The sequence below is a fragment of the Lepus europaeus genome, chromosome 22, assembly GCF_033115175.1.
Source record: "Lepus europaeus isolate LE1 chromosome 22, mLepTim1.pri, whole genome shotgun sequence".
Lineage (NCBI taxonomy): Eukaryota > Metazoa > Chordata > Mammalia > Lagomorpha > Leporidae > Lepus > Lepus europaeus.
This window is the reverse complement of record NC_084848.1, coordinates 4,206,687-4,222,245: the sequence shown is the minus strand read 5'-3', so window position 1 is coordinate 4,222,245 and position 15,559 is coordinate 4,206,687. Positions and strand designations below refer to the sequence as shown.

Here is a 15,559-nt window from a genome sequence, read left to right as displayed (position 1 = left end):
CCTCTCAGGAAGAAGGGGCCGGTGCCAGGTGAAGCTTTTCAGAGCCCCCCTCCCCTGCCCCAGGCCTGTTTCCAGGAGATTTGCAAATCAAGAGCCTGTGGTTATCTCTAGGCCATGAGATCATCATTTGAATGGAGAGAAAAGCACAGCACACCCCCCTCACCTTTTAAACAGAGTAAAATACACAAGTTACCTTCCATCCTCTACAGAAACAGCAGGAATTAACCATGGCCACACAGAGCTACTTGGGGGTCTAGGGAAAAGGGCAGAGCTCCAAGGCCCTCCTGCAGGGCGGGGGTCCTGGGGGCCTTCTTGGACCCATGGCATCACCATGGCATCACTGGGAGCTCAGCCAGCTTCCAGGCCAGCTGCGTCTCAGCTCAGAGAGCAGGGAGACCTGTCCGTCCATCGGCCACCTGTCCATCACATGGGCTGAGTGGGGCTTGTGTCCTGTCAAAGCAGGTTGTACCTGAAGTGGTGTCTCTGCCTGTAGCATAGACCCCCCTCTGCATGTCACAGGCTGCTCAGTAACTGTTGTGATAGTTGGGGCGGGTGTTTGGTGCAGAAGATGGGTGCCGTGTGGGACGCCCGCATGCCACATCAGAGAGCCTGGGTCAAGTCCCGGCTCCTCCACTTCCAATCAGCCTCCTGCTAATGTGTGCCCAGGCAGGTGGCCGGTGATGGTTCAAGTGCTTGGGTTCTTGCCACCCATTTGGGGGACCTGGGTTGAATTCTGGGCTCTTGACTTTGGCCTACCCAAGCAGTTGGGCCATCCTCTGCTGCTTTCCCAGGCACATTAGCGGAGAGCTGGATCAGAAGTGGAGTGGCCAGGACCTGAACCGGCGCCCATGTGGGATGCTGGCATCACAGGCAGTGGCTTCACCCTCTATGCCACAGCGCCGGCCCCGAAAGGTTCCACTTCTGCCGGCTATAGCGACCTCCATGGTAACCTTTAGAAGAACAGGGACTAAAATGACCTCCACATAACCACCTTGCAAGAGTTTGTGCCGCACACCTCGTCCAATGAGGTTTTCTGCGCCGGCAACCAGATGAAATTTCTCAGCTTGTGCTGTGGAATCCTCCGGAATGTTCAGAGGCTGGAACCGGTTTGCTTCAACCAGGCTTTGTGTTTTCCATGATGCTGATCGGGCTTTCTCCGCCGAACCCAGGTGTGGAGTGGGAGGGTCTCTTGTGTCCGCCAGGTGAGGGCCTCGCAGTTGTTCCTGAGACGTGTGGCTGCAGGGCCACACGTCACAAAGTCCACTGCAGTCTAAAGCAGTGATTCGGGCTGTACCTGAAAGGCACAGAACCGTGTTGTCTCAACCCCCGGGGGTTTGCTTAAGCCCAGCAGCTGGTCCAGCTGAAGATAATGTGAATTTTAAAATAAAGATTTACTTATTTATTTATTTGAGAGAGAGCTACAGAAGGGGAGAGACAGAGAAAAAGAGGTCTTCCATCTGCTGGTTCGCTCCCCAAATGGCCATAGTGGTCGGAGCTGAGCCAATCCAAAGCCAGGAGCCATGAGCTTCCTCTGGGTCTCCCACATGGGTGCAGGGGCCCAAGCACTTGGGCCATCTTCCACTGCTTTCCCAGGTGCACCAGCAGGAGCTGGATCGGAAGTGGAATAGCTGGGACTTGAACCGGCACCCCTATGGGATGCTGGTGTCGGCTTAACCCACTGCACCACAGCGCTGGCCCCAGAAGAAGCTGATTTATGAAGTTTATGAAATGTCTGTCTGTGATGCTGTTTTACATCAGACGTTTTTGGAATGCAGGAAGCAGGCAGCCTTGTCTTCCTCTGTGTGCTGTTCTACACTGATCTGAAAATGCAAAGTTGTGCTCCAGGGCTCTGTCATCTTCAGTACTCGTTGGCAACCACTATAAATGTGCTCGGCTCCCACTCCCGAGTAGCTGCCCTCTGCCTGCTGCTGTCTGCAGTTCTCTCACTGTTGGGTTTCACAGGTCAACAGGGAGAGACAGGAAAGGATACCCCATACCCTTGTGCTCACTGGTGCTCCCCACAGACTGTACAGACCCTACTCCAAGAGCACGGAGAATGGTGGGGGTGGCTCCAGGCCAGAGGTCCAGGAAAGGGTATTTGCAGGTTGTTCTTGCTTCGTGGTTAGATTTCTTTAAAGAGCTGTGCCTAGAACATATTCTTAGAAAGACTACATGATGTTTCCTTTGTTGGAACTCCATGTTTTAGATGCACACCAGCATTTAATAAGCTCTCTTGACAAACAGATACTCTCAGAAGCGACGTAGAGACGCTTGGAAAATATTTCTTTTTTTCTTTTAAAGATTTATTTATTTGTTTGAAAGGCAGAGTTACAGAGAGGCAGAGAGAGAGGGAGAGAGAGAGAGAGAGGTCTGCCATCCGCTGGTTCACACTCCAGATGGCTACAACTGTTGGAGCTGGGCTGATCCGAAGCCAGGAGTCAGGAGTTTCTTCCGGGTCTCCCACGTGGGGCAGGAGCCCAAGGACTTGAGCCATCTCCTACTGCTTTCCCAGACCGTAGCAGAGAGCTGGATTGGAAGTGGAGTAGCTGGGACTCGAACTGGTGCCCATATGGGATGCCAGCACTGCAGGTGGTGGCTTTACCTGCTACACCACAGCACCAGCCCCTGGAAAATATTTCTACCCGTGAAGCAGTGATGTTACGTTGAACATTAAGTTTAGAGGCCAGACAGGGCCTCTCTAGGAAGCGAAGTCTTGAGACTGCAATGTCAGAGGCCACTGACTACCTTGCGACTCATCTGTGTGTTTTCGTATTTCATGCTTTGGTTTCAATGCTTCCTTTGCTTGGAATGCTGCTCTTGCTCTCCCAGCTGGTGAGCATTTTTATCCTTCAGGGCCTCTGCTTGATCCTAGCTTTCCAAATGCAGTTAATATCCTCTGTGTTCACTGACCTCTTTGTCAGGTTGACTCAGAAACCTGCAGACATGGGCCGGCGCCATGGCTCACTTGGTTAATCCTTCATCTGCGGTGCTGGCATCCCATATGGGTGCCTGGTTCGAGTCCTGGTTGCTCCTCTTCCAGTTCAGCTCTCTGCTGTGGCCAAGGAGGGCAGTGGAGGATGGCCCAAGTGCTTGGGCCCTGCACCCGCATGGGAGACCAGGAGGAGGCACCTGGCTCCTGGCTTCGGATCGGCATAGTTCCAGCCGTCGTGGCCATTTGGGGGTTGAACCAACAGAAGGAAGACCTCTCTTTCTCTCTCACTGTCTAACACTATCTGTCAAATAAATAAATAAATAAATAAATAAATAAAAAAAAGAGACTTGTAGACGTGCGCTTCCCCTAGACAGAGTGCTCCTTCAGGATAACTGTGACTGAATCGTTTTATATCCCTAGCAACCAACCGAGTGTGTGCTTACCCATTGGTGCGTTACTTTACCAAATATGTGTTGAGTTCCTCCTGTGTGTTACGTTCTGAGGGGCGAGCGGTGGAATGGCTGCTGCTTCATGGGGCTTCAGTGATCTTTTTCAAAAACCAGCTTTTCTCTTTTTCTAACATGGAGATTTTTTAGAGCTATTAATTTTCCTCAAAGTGTTTCTTTGACTGCATATCGTGCATTTTGGTGTGATAGGTGTTCATTGTCATTCAATGAGAAGTATTTTTCTGATGTCTCCTGTGGTGTCTTCTTTGACTTAATGATTATTTAGAAGAGTGCTGGTTAATTACCAAACATTTCTGGCTGTTCTGGTTACCTTACTTTTTATTTCTATTTTAATACTGTTGTGGTCGGAGCACATACTTTTTTAATCGTTAAATGTATTCATATCTGTTTTATGGCCAGAATATGCTGCATCCAAGTAAATGTACCATGTGGACTGTTCTGTAGGTTTTTTTTTTTTTTAATGCAGATCAACTAAGTCAACGTGGTTTATTGTGTTATGCAAATCTTCTGTGTCCATACTGATTATTTTAAAGTATTATTTATTTATTTGAAAGAGTTACAGAGAGATAGAGACACAGAGAGAGAGAGAGGTCTTCCATCCACTGACTCATTCCCTGAATGACCACAACCACTGGAGCTGGGCTGATCTGAAGCCAGGAGCCAGGAGCTTCTTCCGGGTCTCCCACGTGGCTGCAGGGGCTCAGCACTTGGACCATCTTCCACTGCTTTCCCAGGCCATAGCAGAGAGCTGGATCAGAAGTAGAGCAGCTGGGACTTGAACTGGTGCCCGTATGGGATGCCGGCACTGCAGGCGGCGGCTTTACCTGCAATGCCACAGTGCTGGCCCCATGCTTCATGTGTTTTGAAGCTCTAGTGATGGGTACATACATGTTTGTGATTGCCAGGTCTTCCTGATAATTTATGTTTTTTTCATTATTAAATGACTCCCCCCTCTCTGGTAATACATTTTATTTGACATTTATTTTTATCTGATACTAATATTGGTGCACCTGCCTCTTACGCTTGCTATTTGCGCGGTATATGTTTTTCCCTTCATTTACCTTCAACCTATCTATTCTTTGTATTTAAAGTTTGCCTCTTGTAAATAGTGTGTAGTTAGGTCTTTTTAAAAAAAATTATTTATGCGCTAGGCAGAATGACAGAGAGAGAAATCCACTGGTTCATACCCCAGATGCCTGCCACAACCAGGGCTGGCCAGGCTGAAGCCAGAAGCCAGGAGCTCCATCGAGGTCTCCCACACGGGGGGCAGGCACTCAAGTACTGGAGCCAGCACCTGCTGCTTTCAGGCGCTTATCAGGGAGCCGGATTGGAAGCAGAGTAGCCAGGACTCCAAACTAGAAAGTGGGCATCCCAAATGGCAACTGGACCCCTGTGCACAATGCCCCCCGTTTAATGGGGTCTTGTTTAAAAGCTGTTTTTATTCAGGGCATTGAGGAGTAGCAGGTTAAGCTGTTGCCTGTGATGCTGGCATCCCTTATGGGCACCAGTTCATGTCCCATCCAGCTCCCTGCTAATGCACCTGGGAAAGCAGTAGAAGATGGGCCAAGTGCTTGGGCCCCTGCACCCACGTGGGAGATTCGAAGAAGCTCCTGGATCCTGGCCCAGCCCCGGCCATTGTGGCCATCTGGGGAGTGAACCATCGGAAGGAAGATTGTTCTCTCTATCTGTCCCTCTCTCTCTGTAACTCTGAACTTCAAATAAATCAATGAATCGTCAAAAATTATTTTTATTCTACAGTCTTGCCTTCTTGTTGGTGTATTTCATGCAATTACTGCTTTAATATAACATTTAAGGTAATTATCGCTGGGCTGGGCACCATTTTATTGTTTTTTTTTCCTTGTCTCCTTTTTGTATTTCAGTTCCTTATTTCCTTTCTTCTTATGGGTTATTTGAGTATAGGATTTCACTGTAATTTTAGCTACAGTAATTTTCAAGGATTACAATCCACATCTGTAACTTTTTCATTTACAGTACCATTAACCACTTCCAGTTGATAATAACCACTTGTAAGTCCCAGAGATGTGAACTGTCGTGCCCAAAGGAACACCACGTAATGCAGACAGGGTAGAACCAGCAGTTGGGTAGCTCATCTGAAGTCAAGTGTAGCAAGCTTCCAGTTTAACATAGACTCCTTTCTTCTCACTGGTTGAGTATTAGGCTTGGTGGTGGATTAAGCCTGTGAATGTGGAGTGGATTAAAACTGTGTCTTTGCAAAAACTGGTGCAAGGAAGAGGGAGAGGGAGGGAGGGAGTTTGGGGGGAGGGGAGGAGGGAGGTAAGTGTGGTTGTTTTCTTGGAACTGCACCTGTGGAATGCATGAACTTTCACTTTATATTAATAAAAAGTAAAAAAGGACAAAAATTCAAAAAAAATAATAGCCACTTACCTGCAATCTATTTGGCATGATGACTATAGTTAATAATATGTATTGTAGTCTCGAGTGGGTTTCTAAAAAGATTTATTTGAAAAGCATAGTGGCAGATGGAGAGAGAGAGAGAGACAGACAGACAGACCGACCTCCCATCCACTGGTTAATTCCCCACATGCCCGCAACAGCCAGGCTTGGGCCAGGCTTGGGCCAGGGACTCCATCTGGGTCGCCCAAGCGGCAGCTTAACCTACTGTGCCACATCTATGTCCTACTATGATATACCTTGGGGTGGGCTCAGTTACATTTTAATTATACATTCCTGTCACTCCAATTTGGGGTCCTTAAGCCATCAGTTTTTTTTTTTTTAATTTTTTTTGACAGGCAGAGTGGACAGTGAGAGAGAGAGAGAGAAAGGTCTTCCTTTGCCGTTGGTTCACCCTCCAATGGCCTCTGTGGCTGGCGCACTGCACTGATCCAAAGGCAGGAGCCAGGTGCTTCCTCCTGGTCTCCCATGGGGTGCAGGGCCCAAGCACTTGGGCCATCCTCCACTGCACTCCCAGGCCACAGCAGAGAGCTGGCCTGGAAGAGGGGCAACCAGGACAGAACCCGGTGTGCCGGCGCCGCTAGGTGGAGGATTAGCTTAGTGAGCTGCGGCGCCGGCTTAAGCCATTAGTTTTTTTTTTTTTTTCCTGCCCTGTTCTCTTGCTCTCTTTTCCTTCTCGTATGACAGTTAACTTGTGCTGGACCAGTTGACGTCATCAGCGAGTCCCCAGGCTCTGCCGGTTCTAGTGAGAAGTCTTTTCCCAGGTCCTTGGGCGTGGCTGTTTTATTGACAGGCTTCCAGCTGTACCTCGTTCTTCCTCTTTTGTGTCCGTTCAGCTGTGAAACCCTTCCAGTGAGGTTTTTTTTTTTATTATTTCAGAAGTTGTATTTTTTAGTTCCAAAATTTTCATTTGGTTTTATTTCTCTGAAATTCTCAGTCACAGAGGACCCGTATCCTCGTGCTGTCTTGGGTTCTTTGTCGGTTCCAGTATTTTGTCCGTTCTGGAGCTGGGCTCAGTTTCTTTCCCTTCCTTTTGGACTGTGTCCCGCGTCTTGTTTCTGGCACAGTGGATTCTCCGAGCTCTGCGTGGGACCCTGGGTGCCAAGTTGCAGAGACTCCCGGGGCCCAGTGTGTGCCCTCTCCAGCTCCGCACAGGGTGCCTGGCCCCAGGACAGAAGCCACGGAGAGGGAGTGCACCTGTCTGGTTCCCTGCCTGCCCCCTCCAGGTGCACAGGAGCTCCTCACCGGAGTTCATAGCACCTCCTGGTGGCTGTGCTCTGCACAACAGGCACAACTTTGCCTTGTGCTTTGTTGTCGCGTTTCACAGACGCTGCGTTTTGTACAAACTGCAGGTGTGTGCAGCCTTGTGTGAGCAAGTCCTCCGGTGTCCTTTTTCCAGGAGCACGTGCCGAAGGCTTGGTTTTTAAGTCAAAGCACGTCTGTTGTATTTTAGACCCAATGCTGTTGCATCCCCATAGGCTGCACAATGTAATGCAAACATAACTTTTGTACGCAGTGGGAAACTTCATTGTGCTGGTCTAGAGCCACGCCCACGATGTGTGTGAGGCAAGTGTGCGTCCTTGTCTGCTCCGGGCAGGGAGCAGCGGCGACAGTCGAGAGAGGTTGTCGGCCAGCCAGGCAATGGTGGTGAGATACAGTTGTTGGGATAGCAAGTGGTTTAGATAAAGAACTCCTGTTTGAGTGAGACCCGGAGCAGCAGCAGCAGCAGCTGATCCCTGCAAACACTGGCTGAGAAGCGTTTGAGGCAGAGGAGGCCGGTGGGGCTGGAGCCTGGCAGGAAGGCGGAACAGCGGGAAGCGAGGTTGGGCAGGGAGCAAGAGCCAGGGAGCCTTGTGGGCTCTGATGAAGACAGGGAATTAGGGTTCTGTGTAAAAACGTACGACTGCCACCGCTCGGCCATGCACACTGCCGCGTCCTCGGCGGCCCTAGCATAGCGGGTCCACCCTTGTTCGCAAGGTGGGATTTCTGCACCGTAGACACGCTCTCGCGTCCCTGCTACACGGAGGCTCTCCGGTATCATGGGAGGGAAAACAAGTTGGCTTGCATGTAGGAAGACACAGTGGCAGCCAGAGCCGCCATTTAAAGCTGAGAAGCACAGGCGTAGCCACTGGGAAGTCCACGGAGAAGCAGAGGTCTCCCGCCTCCGGTGTGGCAGCCGCGTCTCCCCAGAGCCCCCCACCCTCACCTGAGCTTCTCCTCTGCTCTAGATGACAGCGCCTCGGCGGCCAGCAGCATGGAGGTGACCGACCGCATCGCCTCCCTGGAGCAGCGGGTCCAGATGCAGGAGGACGACATCCAGCTTCTCAAGTCGGCGCTGGCCGACGTGGTGCGGCGGCTGAATATCACCGAGGAGCAGCAGGCCGTGCTCAACCGGAAAGGACCCACCAAAGGTAGGCGGGCCGCGGGCGCGGGGACAGCCGGGGAGCCGGTCCGTGGCTGGCCACACCAGTTCTAGCAGCGCATTGATGGAAAAACCCGAAGTTAGAATCACAAAGAGCAGTCTCGGCGCTGACAGTGTGGTTGCCCCAAGTGTGACGATGTTTGTGGTGTGACGTTGGTGAGCGTGTGTGGGTGACCCTTGGGTGAGTCGGGAACTGTGCCATGGCCCACTGAGAACCAGCGTTCGTCAGGATTCCCTGGGGTGGCGACAGCCGTTTGGCACAGCAGGTAAGACACCACTTAGGATGCCGGCACCCCATCTGGAAGCACGCAGGTTCAAATCCCAGCTCTGCTGCCGCTTCCGGCTTCCTGCTAACATACACCTTGGGAGGCAGCAGGTCACGGCTCAGGGAGTTGGGCCCGCGCCACCCACATGCAACACCTGGATGGAGTTCCCAACCCCTGGTCTTGGCCTGACCCAGCTGCAGCTGTGGCAGGCATCTGGGGAGTGAGCCAGTGGGAGACGTTTCCTCTCTCTGTCTTTGAAATAAATTTTTTAAAAGACTCCCTGCGGGTGGAGAGAGCCCCTGTGGGGGTCTGTTCCGCCTGGAAAGTTCTGTAGCTATCTCTGTGTCCTCAGCTTGTGCTGCCGTTCAGTTCAGCATGGCTGGTGTCAGGCTCGGAGCCGAGACTGGGGGCACAGAGGGGCCCCCGCTGTGAGGAGCTCAGAATCCCCGAGTTCTCCCTCACTTTTGTCCCCTCCAGCCAGCCAGTGCCTCCTGGGCAACACTCTCTGTTTCCCTTGAGTTTTCTCTGCTTCCGCGAGGACATCACCCACCAGGGTCTGCCCCTCGGGGTCTCTGGCAAACAGATGTGGACATTTAGGCCCCGTGGCTCCTGGGAGTGAGACAGAAGAAAGCAGCATTTGAGGTCAGTCACTTGGTAGTGACCCTGTGCTTCAGAGTTGGAAATAAAATGAAAATGAGTTTCTCTCCCTTGGGACTGGCATGGTGCAGTGGGTTAAGCTGCTGCCTGTGACGCTTGGTATGTCATGTGAGCAGAAGTTCGAGTCCCACCTGCTCCACTTCCAATCCCACTCCCTGCTAACGCACCTGGGAAAGCAGCAGAAGGTGGCCCGAGTCCTCGGGCTCCTGCTACCCACGTGGGAGACTGGAATGGAGCTCCTGGCTCCTGGCTTCCGCCTGGCCCAGCCCCAGCTGTTGTGGCCATTTGGGGAGTGAACCAGTGGATAGATCTCTCCTTCTCTCTCTCTTTCTCCCTCCTTCTCTGTAACTCTGCCTTTTAAGCAAATCAATCAATCTTTTTTGAAAAGTTTCTCTCCCACTAGTTGGTCGCCAGTGTCCGCGTGGACCTGGTGAGCCTTCGTCGTCTTCACCACTGTCCCTCTCCTCTCACCATGATGTCTCTTTGGTTGAAATGTGTTCATGTCAACGTCCCTCTGCAGGCGCCTCCCTGATGCAGGTGCCTGGGGGACAGACACGATGGAAAGCCTGCTTGCATCCCAGCTGCACTCCTGACCCCAGCTGTCGGCTCCTGCACCTGGGAGGCAGCAGGCAAGGGCTCCCCCCGGGGAGATGTGGATGGAGTCTGCAGCTCCTGGCTTCAGCCTGGCCCAGCTCCAGCTGGTGTGGGCCTTTAGAGAGTGAACTGTGGCTAGGCCATCTCTCTCTGTCTGTCGGCTTCCTCTGTCTCTGCCTTTCAAATAAAATTAAAAAAAAAAAAACAAAAAACACCTTTTTTGTTGTTTGGATTTAAGAAATTGTCTCACAGTTAATGTATTTTCCTTGGCAATGGGAGACAGGGCTAATGTTGCGTCTTTTCGTTTTCTCTCTGGCTCTGGCTGCATTTTCACACATCTGTGGTCAGAAATCTGTTTCTTATGGTTATCACCAGCCCCGTGTGAGATACACACGCCGGGCTGATGTCTGTATTTTGAGTAATCCCTTCAAGTAATCGTTTTCTCCTTTTAAGTTCTAAAGTGATTAGGCTATTTAAATAGAAACCAGATTATTTTAGGTATTCTTGACCTACTCAGATTTCCAAAAATAAATCTGATGACTCCTGTACCCTAAATGGTTTATTTGAAGTAGTTGCTTTATATAAAGCCTCAGCCCTTTAAAAGTCCTGTAATTTTAGACAGTGGCCGTCCCGACTCTTCTCACTGTTTAAGCTTGTTGTCCTGATATGGATCTGAAGTAGACAAGACATGTGGTATTCCCCCAACCCGTACCCCACCCCAAGGTTAGTTGTTGGAGCTCAGGGCTCAGGGTTTGGAGCTTTGGGTGCACACCCCTGTGCCGTCTGCCCAGCGACAGTGATGGCTATGCTACAGACAAGCAGGCTCCCTTCACATGCTGGATGGGGCTCAACCAGGGCTGTGCCGGCAGTGGGTGCCGTCTGGGCACATGGCTGTCCCTTGGTTACCATCAGGCCCCAGGTAGCGACCCTAACTCCTGTCCACGGCAGTACTCCGCTCATTTCCAGAAAGTTCTCATGACTTCCAAGTCTTGATTCACCTTATCAATGCTTGTATGACTTAACTAGCATAGCAATGAGAATTGTAGATTCATGGAAATAACTCACTAGTCCCCTAGTTCAAAGCTGCTGAGATGGGGACAGACTGGCCAGCCCCTTTCCAGTCCAGCCTCTGTGGATGTGAAGAGAGGCTGTGCCTGTCCTGACTGCCAGCTCTTCTTTTTTGTTTTTTAAAGATGTATTTGAAAGTTAGAGTTACACAGAGAGAAGGAGAGGCACACACACACACAGAGAGAGAGAGAGAGAGAGAGAGAGAGAGAGAGAGAGAGAGGTCTTCCATCTGCTGGTTCACTCCCCAATTGGCTGCAGCAGCTGAACTGTGCCAATCTGAAGCCAGGAGCCAGGAGCTTCCTCCGGCTCTCCCACGTGGGTGCAGGGGCCCAGGGACTTGGACTATCTTCTGCTGCTTTCCCAGGCCATAGCAGAGAGCTGGATTGGAGGTGGAGCAGCTGAGACTCGAGCCAGCACCCACATGGAACGCCGGCACTGCAGGTGGCGGCTTTACCTGCTATACTGCAGCGCCGGCCCCTGCTGGCTCCTCTTTCCCTGGGGGGCGCAGCCCTGGGCTTTGGGATTTGCTCAGCCTCCACATAAGCTCCCCAAAGTGTGCTTTCCCTATTCTTCTCCCTGATTTTTAAAGGATTAGCCCTGGTTGCCAAGCTACCCTTCTTCACTTGGAGACAGAGCCGCAGCCTGCAGTCAGCTGGTTCTGGATGGACCGGCTCTCAGGTAGAAAGATCTGGAAAGTTTCATGACCGCCAAGCAGGGATTAGCACCTAGTGGAGAAGAGGGATTCACACAGTTTATGGAGATAGAATTTTATTGTAACTATTTTATTTATTTGAAAGGAAAAGAGGGAGAGGGAAAAGGAAGAGAGAAAGAGAAAGCAAGAGACCCCTCTCTCCCATGCCTCATTCCCCAAATGCCCACACAGCTGGGGCTGGGAATCAGAACTCACTGTGGGTCTCCCACGTGGGTGGCAGGAGCCCGACCACTTGAGCCACCACTGCTGCCTCCCAGGGAGCGCATTAGCAGGAAGCTGGCATTGGGCGTGGAGCCAGGACTCAAACCCAGGCACTTTGATATGGAATGAGAGCGTCTTATCATATATTCTTAGCACCCTTGTAACATGAGGGTGTCTGTGTCGGTGCTGACGAGGGGAGAACGCCCGTGCGTACCTGGGCCAGGCCGGGCGTGAGCCCACGGTTCTGCAGCACATGCCGAGGAGGCTAAGCTGCGCGCACCGGCAGCGGTCAGCGCTTCTCCTTCTGTCACTCCTCCGTGCTTTCTGGTTGCTTCTAACCATTCTGTGCTGTGCATTCCTTCATACGCAGCAGACGTGAGCTTTAAAAGCCTCCGTTTCTCACCACTGACTACGAGGGCAACAGCGGCGTCGGGGCCGTTTTCAGGCTGTGTTCCCGAGAAGACCAGGACTGGCATTCGGCGTTTGGTTGCTGATAGACCCACTGTGCACTTGCACGGCTGATTTCCATTCCAGTGCTGGGACGCTAGTGAGGGTCAGTTAAGATACAGCCCTGGTTCCCCAGATGTGGATTATATGTTTCATTGCCTATTAACCAGTGAGTCCTTCATAGTTCTCATTTTCAAAAAGATTAATTTATTTATTTGAAAGGCAGAGTTACAGAGAGGCAGAGAGAGAGGTTTTCCATTCACTGGTTCACTCCCCAGATGGCTGCAACTGCCGGAGCTGGGCTGATCCGAAGCCAGGAGCCAGGAGCTTCTTCCAGGTCTCCCATGTGGCTGCAAGGGCCCAAGAACTTGGCCATCTTCCACTGCTTTCCCAGGCCATAGCAGAGAACTAGTTTAGAAGTGGAGCAGCTGGGACTTGAACCGGTGCCCATAGAGGATGCCAGCACTGCAGACAGCAGCTTTACCCACTATGCCACAGCACCAGCCCCCATATTTCTCATTTTAAATGTTGCATGTTTCTTCAGGTCGTTAAGCGTGTTGCCTTTTTAAATTGTTTAATATTCCCTTTTGCAAACTTTGAAATCAATTATATCAACTAGTGGATCCCTTGGTTCATATGTCAAGGAGTTGTGTTAATTAATTAATAGCCTCATTCATTAATAGAGCTGATAATTAGTCACGTAACCCAAAGCTCCTGTTGGAGAGGCAGGCAGGCAAGTCAGCCCTGCCGTGCCCAGGCTGGGACCCTCAGCCTCGGGGTTAGCCCCTGCAGTCACCGTCAACGGCAGACCACGGGCCCCGTGTTCCACAGTAGACTGATGTTCAGAGCGGAACTTGTGGCCGCCATCGATTGGCTGGTTCAGGGCTGAGCCTTGCAGTAGCTACAGTGGACGCTCGCTCACGTCCCTGCTCTGAGTGCCTGATTGGCAGGTGAAGAACAGCCTGCAGGAGGTGAACACGGATGGAGCCTTTCTGCCCTCGCCTCCTCGTCTCGGGCCTTGAATTCGTGTTATTCAGAACAAGCCGGGCAGTTAAGAAATGGTGACTGTGTGACTTGTAGTCACCGCTGGCCTGGACAGAAGAGTGAGAGATGTCTGCTGTCTGGATGAGAGCTGCCTGGGTCCTCGCCATCACTGCCACTGTCACCGTGTGTGTGTGTGTGTGTGTAAGAGAAAGAGAGAGCGAGAGAGAGAGAGACCTGCCTAGGACCTCACTGTCACTGTCACCGTGTGTGTGTGTGTGAGAGAGAGAGAGAGAAAGAGAGAGCGAGAGCGAGAGCGAGAGCGAGAGAGAGAGAGAGAGAGACCTGCTCGGCTCTCACTGTCACTGTCACTGTATGTGCAGGGTGAGACCTGCTCGGCTGTCACTGTCTATGTGTGTGTGTGTGTGTGTGTGTGAGAGAGAGAGAGAGAGAGAGAGAGAGAGACCTGCCTAGGACCTCACTGTCACTGTCACTGTGTGTGTGCAGGATGAGACCTGCTTGGCTCTCACTGTCCCTGTCCCTGTGTGTGTGCAGGGTGAGACCTGCTCAGCTCTCACTGTCACTGTCACTGTCGCTGTCCCTGTCCCTGTGTGTGTGCAGGGTGAGACCTGCTTGGCTCTCACTGTCCCTGTCCCTGTGTGTGTGCAGGGTGAGACCTGCTCAGCTCTCACTGTCACTGTCACTGTCCCTGTCCCTGTGTGTGTGCAGGGTGAGACCTGCTCAGCTCTCACTGTCACTGTCACTGTCCCTGTCCCTGTGTGTGTGCAGGGTGAGACCTGCTCAGCTCTCACTGTCACTGTCCCTGTCCCTGTCCCTGTGTGTGTGCAGGGTGAGACCTGCTCAGCTCTCACTGTCACTGTCCCTGTCCCTGTCCCTGTGTGTGTGCAGGGTGAGACCTACCTGGGAGCATCCTGTGTACAGTCTGCATCCTGAGCTCACTGAGTCGGATTCTGCCGCAGAGCCTCGGCCACAACTTAAACAGTGCACTTCATTCTTCCTGTGTTATGTTTGGGATTTTCGATTTTACCCTGAGGGCCAAGCGGACAGAGCGTTTCATCCTCTGGTTGTAGCCGTGGGAGGTACAGGGTGCCAGGCGTTCTGCTAGGAGCGTCCCCCTCCCAACCACTACGGCCCACAGCAGCCTGCAGGTGGGCACTGGCGTCCTGATATCACCGGGAAGCCGGGCGTGGGAGGGGCGCGGCTTGGCCAGGCTTGTGAGTGAGCTGCGTGGAGAACACACCCAGCCCCTTGAGGCTTCCGACCGCAGCCCTGCCCCCGAGCGCACCCGTACCCCGGCATTTATCCCTCTCCCTTTATCGGAGAAGTTCTCCTTTTGGTGCTGTGCTGCTGCGTTCACCTCTAGAACAGTGAAGCTGTTGAGAAACCCCACTCGTTTAGGAACCAGAGGAAGGCGCCACATCTTAGCCTCCTCTGGAAGCCAGGGGCTCGCTGATCTTTGCAGGAACTTGTGTGCGCCCCAGCCCAGGGCTGCTTCTCTCCCAGCCTCCGGCCGCTGTGCGCAGTGACCGATAGCCGCTCCTGTCTCCGGCGGTCCCGCCGGCCCAGCCCGTGCTCGCTCCCACCATGGGTGCTTTGCCCACCCTGGGCCTCCTTAGGCTGCAGCTTTTCTTCTTTGAGCGGCTGATGTGTTTTTTGAGGGAAGAAGCCTGGTTGAGATCATGAGTGTCTTCGGTGTTTAGTTGGGATGGCGGTGACGGTGAAAGTGTCCGGTAATTCCATTTTCCGTGAACTTTTTGGAGCCCCGCGTGTGTTTATGCTGACCTGTGCACGACGCACATTGATAATTACAGTCTGCACCTGTAGTAAGGTAAGCGTGAGTTCACACTGCGCCCCCTTTAACGGGGGCCACAGGGCTCCCTGGTCCCACTTGCTGATCAGGGAGCAGCCCGGCTCCTACCCTCCATGCCTGCGCTCGCTCGTGTCCGTTCCAGAGCCATCACCCGTGCCTCAGGAAGCAGCGCTTCCAGCTGGAGGGCCGCGGTCTGTGCACTCCCTCCGTCTGACCTCTCGCAGGCTCTGCTCACTTCCAGAATTGCCCGGGTCAGCGCCTCCCACCCCTCAGCCACGCCCCTCGACAAGGTCATGGCACATACCTGCAGTGCAGTTAGGTTCTTCCCTCACAATCTGCCCCCACCACGGGGCCCCCATCTCTGGGCCGGTGTCCACTTGCATCTGTTGGGGTTCACTGCTGGTGCTATGGGGGTTTGGGCCGTGTCCAGTGTCGCTCAGAGCGTCTCCACCCTCGACACTGCCTCTCCTGACCCCTGGCAACCCCTGACCCATGTTGTCCTGGGGCGTCCTGAGCCAGATGGCAGACAGCCTTCAGACTCGCTGCTT

At 52.6% G+C, this 15,559-nt stretch overlaps 1 protein-coding gene across 4 annotated transcripts in view; it reads left to right on the top strand.

Annotated features, from left to right (window-relative positions):
• EML1 (EMAP like 1) overlaps positions 1-15,559 on the top strand; it is a 175,278-nt gene that overhangs the window by 93,955 nt on the left and 65,764 nt on the right. For all 4 annotated transcript variants that reach the window (XM_062181106.1, XM_062181105.1, XM_062181108.1 and 1 more), the window contains exon 2: positions 8,061-8,243. In XM_062181106.1, coding sequence (XP_062037090.1) covers positions 8,061-8,243 — 183 coding nt within the window. The remainder of the gene's footprint in view (positions 1-8,060; positions 8,244-15,559) is intronic.